At 40.6% G+C, this 21,331-nt stretch overlaps 1 protein-coding gene and 1 long non-coding RNA gene across 2 annotated transcripts; one reads left to right on the plus strand and one right to left on the minus strand.

The window, feature by feature from the left end:
* Positions 1-5,390: 5,390 nt before the first annotated feature.
* LOC131213905 (uncharacterized) lies at positions 5,391-12,417 on the minus strand. The gene is made up of 6 exons (XM_058208128.1): positions 12,366-12,417; positions 7,431-7,596; positions 7,138-7,335; positions 6,743-7,044; positions 6,638-6,678; positions 5,391-6,560 (listed from the first exon to the last, which is right to left on the minus strand). The coding sequence occupies exons 1-6, from the start codon at positions 12,415-12,417 to the stop codon at positions 5,688-5,690; spliced, it is 1,632 nt and encodes a 543-aa protein (XP_058064111.1). The 3' UTR covers positions 5,391-5,687.
* Positions 12,418-18,367: 5,950 nt separating this feature from the next.
* Positions 18,368-19,110, plus strand: LOC131213708 (uncharacterized). The gene is made up of 2 exons (XR_009156972.1): positions 18,368-18,598; positions 18,691-19,110. It is a non-coding gene; the product is annotated as an uncharacterized LOC131213708 (long non-coding RNA).
* Positions 19,111-21,331: the final 2,221 nt, after the last annotated feature.

Consider the following 21,331-nt stretch of genomic DNA (forward strand, 5'->3'; position numbering starts at 1 on the left):
AGTTTGTTAAGAGTTTTGAACAATAAACGATTCAATTTGGTAAAAAAACGATAAATTTCTACGCATACTCCTAATATATATGGAGCAACCGGAGGGTATATAGTGTCTGGTCAGGAAGACAAAGTTTGCCGTTTGAAAAGTGTTGAATATACAGCCCTGGCAGCACTGTGAATGCTGGCAGAACTGTGAATGTTGACAGCACTGTAGCTGTCAAAACGACTTTCTCTCTTCTGTGCGTAATCTCGCAGCGTAAAGACGTGTTTGTTATTCTTGTGTTCTAATAAAGTTCCGTCTGTTAAATTATAAACCCACTCAGTCTCCAACAGGTTATGGGCCCAGGCATCTAATACATAAAAGATGTACGAAGAACAGACAGAACGAGTACTTTTGCCTCTCTTCGACGGCACAAATTTCGGTGCATGGAAGTTCCGCATGCTTGTGTTGCTAGAAGAACGCGAGCTGATCGCGTGTGTTAAAAGCAACATGGCGGACTTGCCCGAGCTGGAAGAGCAGGCTGACGACAGTGCTGCAGAAAAGAAAAAGAAGGAAACGGCACGCGAAGCTCGATTGAAAAATGATCGTCGATGCAAATCATTGCTGATATCGAAAATACACGACTCGCAGCTAGAGTACGTGCAAGGCAAACAGTCGCCAAAGGACATATGGGATGCTTTGCACCGTGTATTTGAGCGAAGAAGTATTGCGCACAGAATGCATCTCAAGCGCCAAATGCTCTCAATGAGATTGGAAGGCGGCACCTTACAACAGCATTTCCTACAATTTGACAAGCTAGTTCGGGAATATCGCGCAACAGGTGCTGAGTTAGATGAACTAGACCAGGTATGTCATATATTGCTGACGTTGGGAGACACCTACGCTGGTGTGGTAACTGCCCTAGAGACGATGCCGGAAGAAATGTTATCGGTTGAATTCGTCAAGTGTCGGCTCTTGGATGAAGAGACCAAGTAAAAAGGGGCAAAGCCGTCATCTCCAAAGAGGAACGTGCAAGCGGCGTTCGTGGGCACCAAGCAAATAAAAAAACAGTTCAAATGTTTTGGGTGCAAGAGACAAGGACACAAATTGAGTGAATGCCCTGAAAGGAAAAAGCAGGAATCGAGCAAATCAAAGGCTTATGTAGCCAAATCTAAGGAAATGTGTTTTGCCGGATTCAGCAGGGGCATGGCTCGTGGTAATGAGTTAAACAGAGTACATTGGTACATTGACTCGGGATGTTCGGAACACATGATTAACGACAAATCAATATTCGATGAACTAGTAGAGCTCACTCAACCAATAGAAATTGCGATTGCAAAAGATGGAGAATCCATCATAGCAAAACAATCTGGAACCGTAAAAATCGTCTCGATAGTGAACGGAAAAGAAATTAAGTGCTCAGTTAAAAATGTACTATACGTACCAGAGCTTCGATGCAACTTATTTTCTGTCACTCGATGTGACGAAGCTGGCATGAAAATAATCTTTGAGAACGATTTGGTCAGCATATACAATGATTCGGAAAAGATTGTCACAGGTTCACGTAATGGAAAGTTGTATCGTTTAGATTTTTTTGTGAACAGCCAGAAAAAGAAAGCTATGACAGGTGATTCGTTGGTATCAGTCGGGCAAGAGCACGTGAATTTAGAACTATGGCATCGACGTTTTGGCCATCTGAATATTCGAAGCTTAGAGGAGCTGATAAGTAAAGACATGTGCATCGGTTTAAAAGTGAATGATCGCAAGAAGAATGCAGAACACATTGTCTGCGAACCGTGCATGATGGCCAAGCAAACGCGAAAACCTTTCAAATCGCGTACGGAACAGAGATCATCGCGTGTTCTAGAACTTATACACTCGGATGTTTGCGGACCAGTGAATCCGATTGGTGAAGGCGGCATGAAGTATTTTGTTACCTTCATAGATGACTGGAGTCATTTTGTAATGGCATTCCCGATGAAATCGAAGGACGAAGTCTTCGATTGTTTCCAAGAATATGCAGCTCTAGTATCAGCAAAATTTGGTCGGAAAATATCACGATTCCGGTGTGACAACGGTGGTGAATACAAGAATCGTCCATTTTTGGATTACTGCAAAAGCAATGGAATTCAGATAGAATGGACAGTGGCTCATACTCCAGAACAGAACGGAGTATCCGAACGAATGAATCGTTCCCTCGTTGAGCGTGCACGAGCAATGATCGAAGATTCTTGTGTGGACAAACGTTTCTGGGTCAATGCAGTGCAGACAGCTGCGTATTTATTGAACCGCAGTCCCTCCAAAACAATCGATTCTGAGATGACTCCATTTCAGCTTTGGGAAGGATCGAAGCCAGACGTTCACAAACTGCGAGTTTTTGGGTGCACTGTATTCGTCCATATTCGAAAAGAGGAACGAGACAAATTGGACGCTAAATCGTGGAAAGGAATATTCTTGGGTTATGCACACAATGGATATAGAGTATGGAATCCAATGAAGCGCCAGATAGTGCATGTTCGTGATGTAGATTTTGTGGAATCTATACGAAATGAAGATGATCAATCAGCTATAAAGTAGTTGCAGGTGATTGAACAGACCAATAGTTCTGAAGCAAAGTCGACATCGAAGGACGATAGTTGTGATGCAGAAGAATCTGTCGAAAATCATGATAGTGATAATGATTTGATAGAGTCTGGGTCAAAGCGCAATCGAAAACCCCCTGCATGGCAAGCTGACTTTCATATGGATTTTATGGGATGTGCAATGAATGCTATGGAATATGTTGAGGATCTGCCTAGAACATTGGCTGAAGCCAAAACTCGGAACGATTGGCCGAAATGGAAAGTAGCCATTGAAGAGGAGATAGCTGCTCTCGAAAAGAACAAGGATTTAGGATTCGTCATCCAAGAACCAGTGTGTGTATACGAAGACAATCAATCAACCATGAGGATCGCCGAAGAGTCAAAGGATTTTGGACGCATCAAACACGTTGATGTAAAGTTCCATTTCATTCGGGATTTGATACGCGATGGACGTATCTTTCTCAAGTATCTCCCGTCTGCTGATCAGCCCGCGGATCTGATGACAAAAGGTCTACCCGTTGCAGTATTTCGTCGTCATCGTCTCGGCGTTGGACTAGAGGACTGCAGGGCTGAGCAGGGGTGTTGAATATACAGCCCTGGCAGCACTGTGAATGCTGGCAGCACTGTGAATGTTGACAGCACTGTAGCTGTCAAAACGACTTTCTCTCTTCTGTGCGTAATCTCGCAGCGTAAAGACGTGTTTGTTATTCTTGTGTTCTAATAAAGTTCCGTCTGTTAAATTATAAACCCACTCAGTCTCCAACAAAAAGAAGCATATACGGATTACAACAATCAGCGCGTTGCTGGAATTTAAGACTAACGGAAATTCTACAAAACATTGGTTTTGTAAAGGGAACAACAGATGAATGTTTGTTCACGAAAAATGCACAGGGCAGCAAAATCTATCTGATCATATATGTTGATGACATATTAATAGCAGGTTCAAAGGAAATTGAAATCAGACAGATATATGAGCAGCTTAAGAAATACTTTACTATCAATTGGCTAGGAGAGGCCAAGTATTTCCTCGGTTTGGAAATAGAAAAGGATACATCTGGCATCTACAAAATGAGTGTAAAGGGACATATCGAACAACTGATCGTAAAACTAGGGTAAGATCAAGCGAATGTTATGAAAAGGGTTTTCTAAAGGATGAAACCGGAAGTGATGTTTTAGAAGACATCACAATGTATAGGAGTGCGATAGGCATGCTAATGTACATCGCAAATACAGCAAGGCCAGATATTGCTGCGAGTGTAGGGATATTAGCAAGAAAGTTTAACGCACCCACACAAAAGGACTGGTTAGCAACAAAAAGAATCGTACGTTTTTTAAAGGATGCCGATTGGGCTGAAGAAAGAACCAGTAGAAAATCAACAAGTGGTTTCGTAATATTCTTCGCAGGAGGAGCCGTAAACTGGGTAAGTCGCCAGCAAAATTGCGTTGCTCTGTCATCCATGGAGGCTGAATATGTGGCATTAAGTGAGACATGTCAGGAAATTCAATGGTTTCAAAGGTTTCTAGGAGATCTAGGTGAAATAATACCAACAACAAAGGTGTACGAAGATAATCAAAGTTGTATTAGTTTCGCGGAAACAGGAAGAAGCAGTAAACGTTCCAAACATATTGAAACCAGGGAATGTTACATCAGAGAGCTATGTAACAACAAGGAAATTCAATTGATATACTGTCCATCAAATGAAATGAAAGCGGATATACTAACTAAGCCGTTAGGAAATGTAAAACATAAAATGTTAGCTAGCTCGCTGAAATGGGACTAGACTAGACAGGCTACAATACGAAAATTGTTTGTTTTATGGGGTTGAAAAGTGGGCAATTTCAACACAGTTTGTGTCAATTCGGTCATTCTTTCGGGTTGCTTCCGAATCTAGGCAGGCCTTCATTAAAAGTAATTATAGAACTTGGTTTGCTGGATAGGGACCTCACATTTATCTCAAAAAAGTGTTTTGAGGCTTTTCGGAAATCGATTCTGGACGTCCTGGAAACTAACCAAAGTAAGATTAAAACATGGTTTAGCGATTAATTTGGGCATTATGAGCCACCAAAGAAGCACAGCATTTTCGAATAGCGCTCTCCATGCGGCTAAAAGTAAATACAACGGTCAGGCATTGACGAGCTTTTTGTAATTAAAAGCGCAGACCCATTCGAAATGTTTGACTGTGGGTTATGGTGAAAATATTATGATTAAAGCGCTAACGCCACAAAGGTTTATTCTCCGACTTATTTCGTATTTCGATTCCATTGTCTCTGTACCTGAATGGCTCCCACACAATACTTTCGAATCTGACTGCCGACTATCCATCCATCCATTCTGCGAATGCCACGCGCCTTATACCCCTTATACATGAATGAACCCTACCCCTTATGAAGACATCAAACTCGAATAACCAAGACTGGGCAGAAGCTAAACGAGTATTAAGAAAATAGAACCCAAGAACCTTCGAATTGACTTGGGTGACGCAGTAGGAAATCAGGAATACTTCGCCGATGCCGACTGAGCCGGCAATGAAGGCGACAGAATATCAAACTCTGGATTTTTCGTAAAGTACACTGGAGGACTAATACGCTGGCGAACAATAAAACAAACGTGCGTGTCCCCATCATCCACAGTAGCAGTAACATTATCAAGTAACATTATGTCTAAGAAGCTGCTAGACTACCTCGGTGAAAGAGATTTGAGGGGAATGGGGAGTGATCACGTTGCCCAGGCCCCTCTACATCAAGATAGCACATATATACAGGTTGGTCTAAAGCACTATTGTTGACTGTTATTTTGTGTATAAAATAACGATTGTGGATGAACAAACATTCATGTAAAGTATGTAATTTATTTTTCAGGTAAAGACTTGAATTTGTGATTAAAATGGTAGAAAATACAACAGATTTCATAAACACCTGAAGGCGTTATTGTTCACGATTCTTTGAGTGCTTACGTGAGAAGATATGATTGCTGCGAACGTTTGAAATATAAATGATCCTTTCACTGGCTGTCTTTCTCGTTCTCACTCTAACTTTATTACTACAACTACCTACCACGCCCTTCTCCTTTTTCCGCCACGCCACCTATCTCTTTCTCTAACTAACTATCCATTGTCTTCATAAGTAGTTCAGCTATTGCTCCTCAGGATAATGAATCTGACCAAGGTCTCGGCACAGATTGTTATTCGCGAAAGTAGAGTTATAGTTAAATGAACCATACCCAGAAGCCGTCGTATACTGCGTATAGGTAGCAGTAGGAAAAATGAGTTCCGTATTGGCAGCCGCTGTAAACTGGTCGGAATTTTGCAAAAAGGCCGAGTAGTTGGAAGAGCAAGCCGCCAGGTGTGGGTTAAGATGGACGGCGGTTTCTGCCGATTCAGCCGAGCTATATGCTCCGTCGTAAGCAGCAGAAGCAAAATTTTGATGCTGGTTCTGGGTGATGTTGTTGTTCATATCACTCAGAAACTCCATCGATTGCGTAAGTGTGGGCGTCTCAGCTGGAGCCGTTCGTTTCACTACCGTGCTTGTCACTGCCACCAAATCACCAATGATGATTTTTTCATATGCCGCTTTTACGTCACTCGGTTGTTGATGTACCTGATGTTGGATCTGTTGCTGTTGTTGCTGTTGCTGATGTTTCCGAGAACTACTGTCGTCCTCGACGATAACACCTGCTGAAATAGGTTCATCTGTGCGGTGATATTTAGTAGATTTCTCACCCCCACTACCAGCAGCTATCATAAACAAGGCACTATCACGCGTTCGTAATGGACTGTGTATTAAAGTGCCAGTCGCCCCGCGACCTCCACTGCGTGAGCTGCCAAAACTGCTGCTGGGTTGCTGTTGCTGATCAGGACTATCGTCCTGCGTCATTGTTAGGGAACTAACAAAGTCTACACCACCGCTAAACAAATCGTGACTTTTATCCTGCTGGGGGTCTTGACTGGGCGTAGTTTGCTTTATACCAACATCGTGAAGCAGTCCTTCCGATAATTCCTTAACATCCTACAAAAAAAGAAAATTGATCAGAAATTAAATACAAACCAAAAAAATAACCTACGAAAACTACAATGTTTTCATACCTTGTCGCGCTTAATACAGCTTAACATTGTACCTTTTTGGTCTATGTAATGAAAAATATTGAACATGAAAATTATAGAAATTTTTAATGTTTAAAAGTTGCTAACCTGGTTCTTCTTTAATGCGACGTCTTTTGGAGTTCGATCCGGACAAGGGTTTTTGTGACAGCCCGAGTAACCCGCTAATGCTATATGATTGTGAAGCAACATTTTCAGCTTGTTGGTGTTGCGGCGACTTCATCGATTCCTGGTCTCCTTGCAATTGCTGGCTTAAACATTCCTGTTGCTGTTGTTGTTGATTATGTTGGTGCTGGTTGTTTCGCGAAAGAATCCGTGGACTTTCAAGACTAGTGTTGTCAGATCGCTGTGAACTATATTTAGCCTTTTCTGCTGCCTTGTTTCGCACAATGCTATTAAAAAAAATATACAAAAAAGGAATAACGAAAAACAACGTGTATACAACCAAAACTACTAATTTCTGTAGAAGTGTTTCGATGACAAACCGATTGATGGAAGACACGCTCGGTACATTATCATGGACGCAGATCCCGTCCGCAAGCAGTTTGTCCCGAATTTCCCACGCAAACATAGTTGGATTCTGCAACTTGTAGGCCGCGATCGCTTCCACAACCGGAGGTGTTGCGACTTTAGGTTTCGAGCCACCGATGACTCCAGCTTTGAAGCTGCCAGTTTCGTAATACCTACGGAAAAATAAGGATCAAATACGACATAACAAACAAAACAACATTCGAGGATCACCAAATGTAAAAAAACTCCAATGTGTTCTTTTTCTCACCTGGACAGGATTTTAGAAACGCAGCCATGACTAACACGTAGTTGACGTGAAATATCACACGGTCGAATGCCATTGTGCGCCAATTCCACAATACGCTGTCTAACAAGATCAGGCAACGGTCGACCGTTCACGAAAACACCTCCCAACTGGTTGACACCTCCATGGCCTGCGATACTCAAAAGAGCACGATTTGTTGTCGGTATCGGGAGCGTTTGTATTATGATAAGGTTCACGTAAATTTGGCGAATTCGCCATGGTACGAAGCGTTGGCAGTGGTAGATGAAGGAAATTCAATAGTTTGTTTAGTAAAAAGCATAAACATACATTATACACATCATGAATCAAACGTAAGAAAACAAAAATAAATTAAGATCATAACTAAGTGAAAGATTTCCTATTGAATGAATATCGTACTTATGTTTCAAGTTGTTTACCAGGAATAGGTCCTAGCAATAGTAACAATTCATAGCCTAAAAGTAAAAATCCCCTATTCGCGTAAAACAATCAAAAACCAAGCGAGCTAAATTATGAATATCATACAAAGGTATAAATGTCATAGTTACCTATGACATAATGTGCAAAGCATTACAAAATCATTGTAATTAACACGTTTCACATCATCATCTCCATAAACAAAACTCAGTACACATTGTGGTACAGCATTGTTGGGAAGTAATAATTTATGTTAAGTTTAGTTTGTTTAACTCATTAGACAAAATGCATGTTTAAAAGTAAGCAAATCAACAATGCATAGGGAAAGGTTTACATGTAAGAAAAGACTGAAAGTATATAATACAAGCAATAGACAATGTTCGTTTAAGATAACATCACCGATACCGACTTACAGTAACGGAACAACATACATTGTAAGATCATCGAAACGGTGAGCGATTAAAGATCAATTGCTTATGCGCACATGTAGCAACTTACAATCGGCAATGACATTACTGCTACGCCGATTGTGATGGCGGAAACGTTAATAGTAGTCGTTAACAGTATTTTAATGAATGTGCATACAAGCTATTATTAAGACTTGATCTGGGAAAGATCAACCGACTTTAATATAAACTGAAGACAGTGGAACTAAACCGCCTTTATCCAATATGCATCTAACGTGTATCTCAGTCTCGGTAAAATAACAATTAGGAAGAAATATCAGGAGTAAAATAACAATTAGGAAGACCAAATCAAAGTGCGTAAAATTTAATGAAAAAACATTTTCTTTATAAGGTGCGGCCCGTTGAGTAGCTGTTACTTTCCTCTGCGGCCCACATGCTAATACGAGTTTGAGACCACTGGTCTATAGTATAAACTTCAGAAGATACAAACAGTGTATCGTTAACAGGATTGATTGGTTATGGCACAACGGCAACCTTGCATTCTACTTGTGGTAAACGGGTAATTCGTAAGTTAGCCAAGGATGTTGCTTGCAAAACATACGCCCGACATTGCAAACTGCCTTGATGCAGTTGCATGTTGAATTCTAAAGCATTATCTTTAACCAGCTCAAGGATTTCTGAGAGAAATGCATAGTCATTGGACAGATTAGACAATAGATCAAAATAAATATTTTATTTCTTGTTTGCTTTTCCCGAAGAGCTTCGCGATGCATTGTACCAACACGTTGTTCTTATTCACAACTCTTAAGCCCTCCCCACACCAGGAACGGAAATTTCGGAACGTAAATTTCGTAACGTGCAACGCGTCAAAACCGCTTTGTCTTATATGACGTCAACTTCGTACGCCGACGTCAAAATTGAAACAAATCATAACTTAACTTTTGTGACGCTCACGAACGATAACCAAGGTTCGTAAAGTTGGTGTTGGGTGGTTGGAGCGAAGTCTTGTGTTTTGACAGATTATTTGTGTTTATATTTGGAAGTTCAAGAAACATTGAATTTTTGGTGCGAGATTTACAATAGTTTTATGACGCATCGTCCAGAGTATGAGTTCTCTCTACAGGTTTTTTGATATGCTAGCGTCGATACTAGCAGCTTTTGGGCGAAAAATTCCGTTAGCTCCAGTGAGTGAAATGACAGTTCGTTTGTGTTTGCTTTGATTTTTCAGTTTTATTTCCTTCTCCTTCTATTGCCATCTTTGTCGAAATCTGATCCGCTGTCGAAAAACTAGCCATATTTTTGGAATGCAAAATAAAATTTGGAGAAATTTGGCTTCAATGTTCACATTGAAAAATGGCGTGAAATATTTCATGAATATAAGGCGCTCAAAAGCACCTCAAAGTAACTCACGGAACTCTAGCAAAAGATTAATAGTTTCTTGGCCTGCCATACATTTTTACCAAGTTTCCCATACTGTGGATCCCGGGTGATGAACTTTCTGTTTGTATTACAAGTAATAATTAAGTTAAAATTGTTTTGCATGCTTGTGCTACAAAAAAAACCCGAATTGAGTGGTCTTCGATTAGTTTTAATTACCCAAGATGTCTAATTGTTTTCGCCCGAATGACAGGTTGAACGACTTTTCTGTTGCCGTTCGCAACCGTTGTGAAAGGTCCGAAAAAGTGACGCATGACTCCGAAATTCACGTCGGCGGTGTGTAGAGGGCTTTAGCTAACTGATTTAACTTAAAGTCAGTTGATTACTAACACCACCACACAATGGTTATATGAAGTCAGGGCAATGAAATGTGTGTATTGAAATAATTATAAAGGTATTTACGATGTAAACAACTACCTTCGCAAGCACTAACATAACTGCATGGCGAGCGCTTTCAGAATCAACGTAAACAACAAATAAAGCTCCGCAAAATAACGCGTATACAAAACACCGCGTGAAGTTTGTTTTGCATTGCTTAGATTTACTATGTGTTTTTACCGCCGCTGATGGAGCAGTCGGTAAGTGGGGAGCTCCATGAGGCGTAACGTAATCTTTTTACATTACAGATTACAGCCAAACTGCTGCGCCTCTGTCAAAACGTTTACGAGTCGGCCGAGGCGGAACCCCGAGCGTTATTATTTTTTGCATACTGGGGGGCTACATCAAGCGTAACGTAATGTTTTTGACATTAACGATAAATGCCAAACTGCTGCGCCTCTGTCAAAACGTTTACGCCTCGCGCGAGCCGTAAACCCGAGCGTAATTATTTTTTTCATACGCTTTGCTTACAAACAGAGGATAATTTAAGTTCTTATTTGCTGGTATAACAACAAAATCGGAAAAAACAGAAAAAAATATTCAGAAATCAATTAATTTCTCTTCTATTTCTATTTTCTTGGACCAAAAACACGAACGTAAACACGTTTGACACTTCGTTTTTAATTTTTTGCTGCCACACGAAGTGGATGTAGCGCCAAAGAAGAAGAAGAATGTGTTTTGAAGTCACAGAGCAGCTCCGACTATGTGTCCTCGGACTTTATCTAGGCAACGTGCGGCGGTGCTAGTAGGCAACTTACTTTCATACAACTTAGCCAGCGCAATACAACACAGAATCCCGTGTTTGCCGTTATGCCATTATATTATTTTTCTCAAATCAATTCAACCATGAAAAAGCCACTTCCTCTTTATTTAACCAAAATCGAAAGCTTCACGCAAGTAATTGTGATTATAACTATGATGAGAACATCGGTTCCCTCCAACGTTTTTATAGAATGGTGTAAACAAGGTATAAATGATGTAAATGGTTGTGCTTTCTTGTATGTTAAAATGATACCAAGGTTCGAGACGCTATTGATTGTTTTGGCTGTCAAAATGGCGGTTTTTGTCATGTCATCTTACCACAATAATTTAATCATCCAAACACTGTGAAATGAAGATGAATAATAAAATAATTGAACACTGTATAAAGGGGTAAAAAAGATTGACTATTTGAAAATTAAAAAAAAGGAAATCGCAATAGGCTTTCTTGCTACTACTATCTCAGAGACATAACGCTGCCATTCCTACCAGCGCTAAATCGCTGCTACGGTTCGTTAACAGTTTAAGTCTCAGAATCGCTGGCAGTTCCATCGTGGTAAGCAATGAACGATTTCCTGTAATTGAGAGAGCTATTCATTCTTTCGAGTACAATGAGACAAAATATAATTTGTAATCGATCTTCACAATATGGGAGTATAAACTGTCGAATACAGAAGTATGCGTAAAAGTTTTCAAATCCACAGAATGTTGCAAAATGAGGGTGCATGAGGTTGTGTTCCAGAGAGACAATACACCAGCTTAGATTTTTTCCCAATGAACATACGTGATCTTCTTAGTGCATCTCACTATGTTAAATCGTTGGTCGGACTCACAAAACTACACGATTGTTGCAGTACTTGTTCTGCAATTTTTTGCATCGCACACACTTAACTTTCCATCGATTCAGAAATTTGGAGCGTTTTTCATTAGGTGTAAATACCACTTTGGTTCGGTTTTGTAGACAACTAAACCCTATAACTGTGTATGAAGCAACACAACCGACATGCTCTCTCGTCAAATGCCTATAGGCAACAGGTATTCGGGAAACCAATTAAGGTAACGCAGCTATACTTGACTACAGCTACACTGATACACTCAAACACATACGACTGCGATCGGTATGAAACACAAGAAGTGTACGAGACGACTGCAGCCTGCCAACTGGCAGCATTGTTCTCCAGCGTGCGAGAGCGAGTTAGTTATAGTCTGGAACGGACTAGAGAAACAACAATGGGAACGATCTTGCGAATTGAAAAAATGCGTTTGTGTACGCACCACGAAATGATTCAGTGGAGGAGTGAGATTCGTGGATTTCTTGGCGCGATTTAAGTAAACGTCTAAGTTTCTACCGACCTTCGATTACGACTGTAATAAGGACTTTTCGACGCCTGTTTTTTCGCCAGTTGTCACCACCAAGAAACGGGTGAATTGAGCAAGAATGAATAGAATAGAAAAGTACCGCAAGTCAGGGGGAAATATAATATTGAAAGTGGAATAACAATACACTAAAGAATTTCCGTACAGGTGTAATACTCCAAAATATTCTGTTTGCAATTAAACGAATTGTAATGCATCTTATTTGGCTAGTTGTTGAAAAAGAGAAAGAAGAAAATAATAGGAAAAATTTGGTTATTACACTACATGAACACTTTTGAACGATAGTTTTTTCTCAAGTATCGGTTTGTTTCGTATTTATCGATACATGGTTGAGTGTAAATGTATCGTTTACTCAACGATTAGATTATTCATGTTTCGGAAAACCATGTTTTACCACAAACAATTGAACCAAAGTAATTGGATACATCGACGTCGCCCCTTATCAAGCTAGCTATTGGTTGGTAACATATAAGGTTGGGGAAAAAGTAATCCATTATTATCTCGGTAGATGACTCGTGAGATATCGATCGTATATTTTCAAATTTAAGCTCGTTTTAAGGCGTTTTAGGCTGATATTTTACACTTAAAGAAATGCTTTCATTGTTTATTGTTTGTTCCATTCGTTTGTGAGTTACAGGTGTTCGTGTGGGTGTAAACAATAGAAATCACACAAGAGAAAATTGGATACATTTTACAGTTTTTCCGAAAAAGTGAACAGTTTTTCTTACACTGAAAAAGGTCCAAATTCAAGCTAGGCCGTTCACATTTCGCATGGTGTTTATGGTGGCGATACTCTAGCACTAGCTAACTGCGTGAAATTTTGGTTCAGTCGAACGGTTTAAGGTTTTTATGTTAAAAGCTAGGCAGACACGTAATTGAAAATGTTGATAAAATCACAGAAATAATCAACCTTTATTGGCATGTTAGTAATCAGAGCATTGACCAGGACCTATAGATTAACAACAAAACAATTTTAGGTCATTTGCGCAAAGCTGGATTCACAACGAAACTCGATGTTTGGCCGCCACCATATTTACACCAAAAACATGATGGCTCGAAGTTCCATCTGCAAAGTTTTAGTCAAACGGAATGAAATAAAACCATTTCTTAAACGGAAGGTTACTGGGGATGATAAATGAGATAGCCTTCCGTGTAGCCAAACATTAAATTCAGATCTCTTCTGTCAACAACTGCGCCGTTCGAAGCTGCATAAAGGGGTAAAAAAGAAGCAATTGACCAGAAACGACCAGAATCCAACGGAAGAGGTTTTGTGTTCCAACAGTACAACGAAATGTCACGCACGTCTTTAGTGACTTGGTTAGTTGGGAAAGTTTTATTGCATCCACCGTACAATGTAGTACGGACCTTGCACCAAGCGATTGACACCTTTTTCGTGCAATACAAAATTTCATTAGTGATGAAAAACTAAGTTCAAAAAAGGATTGTGAAAATGGACTGCTCGATTTTTTAGCAAATAACGACTAAACCTTCTACGAGAGAGGCATTACGGAGGGCATTTTTTTAAAAGGTAACAAATTTTCCAACAAAATTGTGCGTATTTGACGTAAATCGGACAATTAAAAGTATCTTAAATAAAAAATTTAAATTCATGCAATAAACGTCGATTTCTTTTTAGCCAGCCTTATATATATGCACTTATGGGTACAACTCATTTCATTATTACTTAGACAAGACTATGAAAAAAGTTTTCTTGAGAGTGGTGTTAGCCGACTGACTCAGAACAGCCGTTACGTCTTTATTTGTATCCGGGGAGCTACATGAGGCGTAACGTAATGTTTTTGACATTACAGATTAATGTAGGGTAGGGTAGTTGGGTAGTCTGCTATTCTGACGGTTGAACGGGCTGAGTTACCGTATACAACTCACCAGGATGTAATGGGGATCGCACTGAATTGTGTTTGAGAACCGATATGAAGTAAAATGAACCTACGAACCTCTGAATTTCAAAAGTTCATAAAAGCCGAGAAAAAGGGTTGATTCTTAAATCTCTCCTACAAACGTCGAAGCTCTAGTTGCAACCAGCAAAAAATGGTTGGATAACTAAAAAATCGCCTGTTACTTTGTGACAGAGAAACCTCCACACCGGTGAAGCGGGTAAAACCGCGTCCTAAGTGAATGAAGTGTAATCAATGCCAAACTGCTGCGCCTCTGTCAAACGTTTACGGGTCGGCCGAGGCGTAAACCCGAGCGTAAATACGCTTTGCATACAAACAGAGGATAATTAAAGTTCTTATTTGCTGGTATAACAACAAAATCGAAAAAAAAAACAGAAAAAAATTTTTTGAAATCAATTTATTTCTCTTCTATTTCTATTTTCTCGGACCAAAACAGCGAACGTAAACACGTTTCACATTTCGTTTCTATATTTTTGCTGCCACACGAAGCGTAAACGATTTGACATTACACATTAATTTTACGCTAGTTTTTACGCCTCATGTAGCCCCCCAGTATCATCGACATCATCGGTATCATTTCACACGTTGTTACAAGGTGAGGTGAATTAAGGACAACTACATAACTACGGCTCGGTCCGTTCTTCTAAGACTAAAGGCCTGTGCACACAGAAACTGAAATGAACTGAACTGAACGTAGCGTAGCGAGCGACGCGTAAAAACGCGTTGTCTTGTATGGGATTGTATTGGACCCTTCACACCGGTGTCGACGTCAACTTCATACGGCGACGACGAATTTGTAAAAAAAGTCAGCGCTCCTTTTGTGTCGGTTAAAAACCTTGGCTAAGGTTCGTATACATGGTTTTTGGGTGAGTGGGGCGAGGTCTTATGTTTTGACAGATTATTTGTGTTTATATTTGGAAGTTCAAGACACATTGAATTTTTGGTGCGAGAATTAAAATAGTTTCATGATGAATTTGTGTTTGTATCACAAGTAATAATTAAGTTAACATTATTTTGAATACAAAAAAACCTCGATTGAGTAATCTTCGATTAGTTTGTAACTACCCAAGATGTCTAACTGCGGGGACACACGATGCGTAACGTAACAAGTTTGACGTTAACGATTAATGCCAAACTGTTTACGCCTCGGCCAAAACATATACGTTTTCACAGAAGCGCAGCAGTTTGGCATTAATCGTTAACGTCAAACTTGTTACGTTACGCATCGTGTGTCCCCGCAGTAATTGTTTTCATCCGAACGACCAGGCGAAAGACTTTTCTGTTGCCTTCCGCCTCCGTTCAGCTCCCGGTGTGAAAGGTCCGTGAATTTACTGTCAGCTCCCGGTGTGTTCCGAGTTTGAGAGAAAGAAAATGGTAGAATGCGAAGAAAGAGAAGGGACACATAGGAGCGAGGGAGACAAGGGCCCGATTTATGAGAATTAATTTTGGACGCTCACTCCTTGCTCTCTTTCAACGATCGCACAAGGAAGAACTTAGGGGAAATTTGTATGAAACGATGAAAAATAGTCGAGTGAGCGTCGAATAAGCGTTAAAAGCCCCCATAGTGAGAAGATGGATTTTGTTCACTGGGTAGTTCGTCACCCATGCGTATGCATCAAGCTGTTCTTGGTAGAGCTGCTGATGGTGGTGCCACCATCAATTTTGTCATGTTCTCGCCTTTTGCGGACCGAGACTTCCTGATCAATCAAAGCAGCTTCCTACCTCGCCTATAAGATCAATCTCTATATAAGCGGTCCGTTGAATATGAAATGTTGAAAAAGCGCAAAGCTAAAGCTAGATCGTACCCTTGTCGCAGTTCTTTTGTGGTAGCGAAAGAATTAGAGCGCTTGTCATCCACATTCACATGGCGTGTAGTCATAGTCATTTGAGTATAGTAATTTTGTCCGATATTCCGAAACTATTCATGGTCTCATATAATTTTATTCTGACTATAGTGTCATATGAGGCCTTGAAATCGACGAAGAAGTGATAAGTGTTTTGGCCGCATAGTGAAAATGTAATCAATGGTAGACTTTGGTCTTCGAAATCACGTCAGGGACCAACTATCTCATCAATGTATGGGTTAGAGACGAATATTAGGCCATTATAGCTCAAAGCCTCTATAATACAAAAGAAAAAAAAAGTATGGATTGTTCCTGCCAATTTCAGAGAGAAGTTATATAGGAGGTATTCAGCACCGTTAAACCCTATACCACAGTAGCTGGTACATAGAAACCTTTCTACCGTTTGTGTATAGTATAGATGATGCAGACATTCCTGTCACTCTGTATCGCTATGCTATCCCATACCTTAGCACGGATTTGATAAATTTCGCGTTCAACCTTCTCTCTTCTCCAATTTTTACAAGCTCGGCTGCTATTCTGGCGGTGCATGGTGCTTTGTTATTCTATAGTTGACGAGATTCATGATTTACTCTGTGCAAAAGTACGATTCGCGCCCAAAAAATGTTTCTTTTCGATGTACATAGTTATTCTATGTTGTACATACTTACTTTCTTTATGCCGTTACAGATTCCTCCATGTTCAGAATGTTCAGAGTTGCAAAGTATTTCTACAACAAAGTACTGTAGCCACAAAACCCCAATAAGTTAAGTCATTTTTCTCACTTTTTTTAAAAGTACATACTTTTCCCACTACAGCGAGGTTTCATTGTATTAAGAAAAACTAACTCATAACTATATTACAAATTGACGCTACTTACCACACGTAGTTGTTTGATGATTGTATCCGAAAATAAAAACAAACCATCGAATTCATTCATTAGCATTTCCCTATATTAAATGATAAACTCTTCCAAACATGTAAAAACATGACAAATTTAATTATTTGCTGGTTTGAATTTGTATAATTCAAATGTTATTCATCGATGTAGGAAAGTAAAATAATGTCCAATGTGTAGAATATCTCAATTGGGAAATTCGCATTTTAGCAGCTTTAAGAAATCTTGCATTTGACAGGCGCGTGCGGTCGTCATTCAACCGTAACACGTGCTTCTTACTGTTTTACGGCTTGATGACTGTTACGATATTTGCTCTGTTATTGTAAAAAATATTCTCTAAATGCCGGCCCTACACAGAGTTTTGCTAGAATGAATAACTTGTTTTGTTGAATTTCAATTTGTATATCAACTACATTGATATAAAGCAAACACCCCACCATGGACACAAACATTGAAGGTTCCAAAACATTTCACAATACATCCTTGCTTCTTTGTTGCCTTGCAATACCTTATCGTTGACGATGGCTTGTTTTAACTGCGTTAGTCAGTTATTTGCCTGCGAAACAATTCTGCAACTTATGCTTGAAGCTACAGATAGACTTTTGGCGTTTCCAACTCACTATTTTGCTTACACGAAACACTATTGCTGAGTGTTATTCGCACTACTTGAATCGAATACCTACAGTGTTCGACCTATTACGTTTACAAGCGCAGCCCACCATCATTGTTCAGCGTTCAGATTTATCGAACAAAACGAGTTTTTTCTAAATAAAATTTTCGTTCTCTATAACTTCGTCGGAATTGCAGTACAAAGAATATTACATATAATGATACGCGACATTTGAATGACCTAGTTGCATTATGCTTATAATTGGTTTACAAAGTTTGCCATATCTTAATCAAAGAGAACAGCTTTTTCAAACAATTAAATGTTTATAAGATATATTAATAATGTAACAATGTACAAGCAATTTACTGTGCAGCTTCTATTTAACAGCTAACGTTTGTTGCCTACTGTAACATCTACACTTTGCGTACATAACGTGCGTGAATACCTAGCACTGGCTCTTTTTGTTACGGACGCATAAAGTACGTAAGCAGCACGACACAACCTCACTCATTATATTACAATGCGTGGTATGGTTTGGTTTTACACATAAAATAGCAGCGCCGATTTTGATAGCGGCGTTTGATAAAACTTGATTTGTCGATTTAGGATTTTTCTCGATTGTTCGATGCTTAACAGTATTTAAACATGAATTCGAGAAATTCGAAAGATACCCAAGGAGCCACGAGCTTTCGAATCGTCGGCGCGCCTACGACACGGACATAAAAATGGACGGTTTTCGTCGTCATGACGACAAAAACTGTCCGAATCGTACTGCAAAAGGACACAATATAATTCACCATTCTGACAAAGATTATTTTATGGCAAATAAACTGACAGCTCCGATTTGTTTACATACATGAGCATTTTCGCTGTGAAGTCAAAAGTTTTATAGTGTTGAGAAATACCAGCTGGCTTTGAGGAAATACACGCTTAACACTGACTCGTTAGCAATAACACGCAGTAGTTAAGGTTGGTTGTGTGCTTACCTAACTATGCAGATGCAACTATGCACCACATGAGATAGAAAGATGGTAGTATCGTAAAGGTGTATCAAACATTGCTGCCAAACATTTTTCGCAGCAGGCGGCGGTGGGTCAGTGTAGTTCAGTGTAGGTCAGTGTAGTGCAGTGTAGTGTTATTTGGTCAAACTAATCATTCTGACGATTATACTTTTGTGCACCGATTGATGTCTTGTTCTATTTCAGCTTCGTACGTGTGCTACAACCGGTAACAACGCTGCCGCTGCCTACAACCGCTGCAAGAAGCATGCATCAAAACATTCATTACCGGCTACCAGCGACTGGACCCGACTCAGCAACCTTGAAGACGGCATGCCTTGCTCCTCGCTCGTTCATTTGGTTCGGGAACGAGCATTTGGTCCACGGCGATATGTATCGGTTCAAACATTGTCAAGGTCAGAAAGGAGTAAAGTAGAGGTCTCCAACTCATATTAGCATGTGCTACAACAGCTAGTCTGCGGGCTGCAGAGGAAAGTTACAGCTAATCCGCGGGCCGCACCACATAAAGAAAATGTTTTTTCATTAAATTTTACGCACTTTGATTTGGTTTGGATATGAAATAAATCGTATCGGTCACTTCTGTGCCGGCAGCTGAGCCGACGAGAAGCTTTTTTTTGTGATTTATTGCTGACTATTCCGACTGGTATAACGTAGTTATATATTCCGCAGACGTGGCCGCGGGCCGCACAAAACAGTTTCGAAGGCAGCAAAGTGTTTGAGACTGTTGAAAATTGCGTACCATAAATTTAGTCATTCCGGCAACTCTGCCAGTCAGCAGCACTACCTATAACTAGGTTCGCGCTCTTTTGCATCTATTTCGCCCATCTTTCTACGAACGTCAATCGCGTTCAAACTTTCAACGATTACAGACAGAATAAAGCCACCATTGATTCCTACCACGCGTAAACTGACTACCGTTTAATTTAATTTAATTTAACAGAGACCTCTGGTGTAAAGAAATGAATTTCGTACGCATGGTTATGTATTTTGTGAAATTGCCATCCGTTTTGTTGCAGGATGACTTGGAATTGACTGAGGACGATGGGCGCAGTAACTGCCAGGGAACGGTGATGAACAAAGAACGCTACGCCAAATCTTCCACGCGAATGGTTAGTAATCGCCAGGTTGTCTTATCATTCCAACATTGTGTTTGTTTTCTTTTTGTAGACACCAGACCGGCAAATAAAATCGAAACGGTACGAAGAACGATAAAGTTACTGCTTTTTGCAGGTCTTCGATCAGTACGACGGACGGTCCTTTGAGTACGGTAAAACGTACATAGTTGCTCCTTGGGTTTACATTCGTCCCAGATGATGATTTTCGTTGCTGATAAAACTTTAGCCATTGCGGATTTTTTTGCAATATTACATGCTGGTTCGTCAATAGTTTGAATGAGCTTTACGATATCCTTCTAAAAATGTGGCTGCTGTAGCGTGAAAGAGAAGCAAATAATTGCTCGCTGTTTCGCTCGCTGACTGGACTTTTATCGAGAAGAAAGTTTCGCGAGAGAACGGGATTTCTCAATATGAAGAAAAAGAGTGCCTTTTTTGTTTGGGTATGAAAGAGACGCAAACAATTCCTTACTAGTGCGCTCTCTGTCTGGCCTTTGTTGGGCAGAGAGCTCAGCGTGACAAATCACGTCTCAGTATGAAGGAAAACTATTCGTATTGTGACGGAGTATAAAAAGTATCCAATGTCCGTCCTCCGGTTCTAGGCTACCTCCCCACCAATAGCATAGCAGATATATAGAATAGCAGACCCGGCGAACTTTGTTCCGTCCCAAAAGCAATAGCCCCCCGGTGATAGAGCAGTTGGTAACACTTGTCGCTGTCACACAGCTGGCCTTAGTTCGAATCCCGGGACCGGTTGTCCGCAGCCGGCCATGGTTTCGATTCCCGATACCGACACCAACAACACCGCCCGTAAAACCAAACTGTTACAGAGAGCATCAGAGATTAACATTGATTAACAGTAACTTGCTTTTTAAGGCTTTCTTTTATCTGTGGGACTGTTTATTATCAGGCGCAAGAACTAACAACCCAGATGGTCTTCCGACCCATGCACATCCCACATATCATTGACCGTGGGAAAAACATTGATTGTCCAAATTCAGTGAACCAACTTTCAAGGATTACCCGGGCGCCACACTATGAGAAACTTGGATAAAATGTATGGCAGGCCAAGAAACTATGAATCTTTTGCTACCCGAACAAAAAAATCGCTCAATTTTTCATTTTTCTAGCCGCGGATTTCGACTCGTGAGATGCCCCCTCTCAGTATGCCGGTTTTACCGGAGTAAAGGAGTTCTGTGAAAATAATAGCGGAAGACTGTATGCGAGGGAGTGCCTTATACCCAGTGAACAATTTTGAGAGCCCGAAGCTGCCCCTCTGCCTGCGACGCGGCGGAGGAAGGCTGAGGCGAGTGAGATCGAACGCCCCTCTGCCTGCGACGAGGACGAGAGAGGGCGAGCGCGACGTTCACTGCAACGAGCGGGCCGGCTCATCGAGGCGAGCTCGTAGGTAGCACCGGAGGGAAGGGGAGGAAAGGAGGGAGAGGGGGAGTTTCACGCGCTAGCTTGGTGGTTTCATTTACAGGGAGGGTAGGGTTTCAGAGCCGAGGGGGTCATGCGAACGCGAAGACGAACAGACGAGCGAAAGGAAGAGGAATACAAAAAAAGAGATAGCGAGATCGAGGCAAAATCCCGAAGTTTGAGGGTCCGACAGTGGACTTAGGCGAATCGGGGCCTCTGTTTTTTCTAAGTGCCAAGTGTAAAGTACCAGTACCCCTGTACCTACGAGCGGACCCTCATGAACCGTCCCGCTCGCC

The sequence above is a fragment of the Anopheles bellator genome, chromosome X (assembly GCF_943735745.2).
Source record: "Anopheles bellator chromosome X, idAnoBellAS_SP24_06.2, whole genome shotgun sequence".
NCBI lineage: Eukaryota > Metazoa > Arthropoda > Insecta > Diptera > Culicidae > Anopheles > Anopheles bellator.

Excerpts from the sequence above, each read along its gene's own strand:
- LOC131213905 (XM_058208128.1), bottom strand. The coding sequence starts at position 12,417 with ATGCATTACAATTCGTTTAATTGCAAACAGAATATTTTGGAGTATTAC. Across the intron at positions 6,679-6,742 it reads TCGCATTAAAGAAGAACCAG|ACCAAAAAGGTACAATGTTA; the intron begins GTTAGCAACTTT and ends TTCATTACATAG. Across the intron at positions 6,561-6,637 it reads GCTGTATTAAGCGCGACAAG|GATGTTAAGGAATTATCGGA; the intron begins GTATGAAAACAT and ends CTTTTTTTGTAG.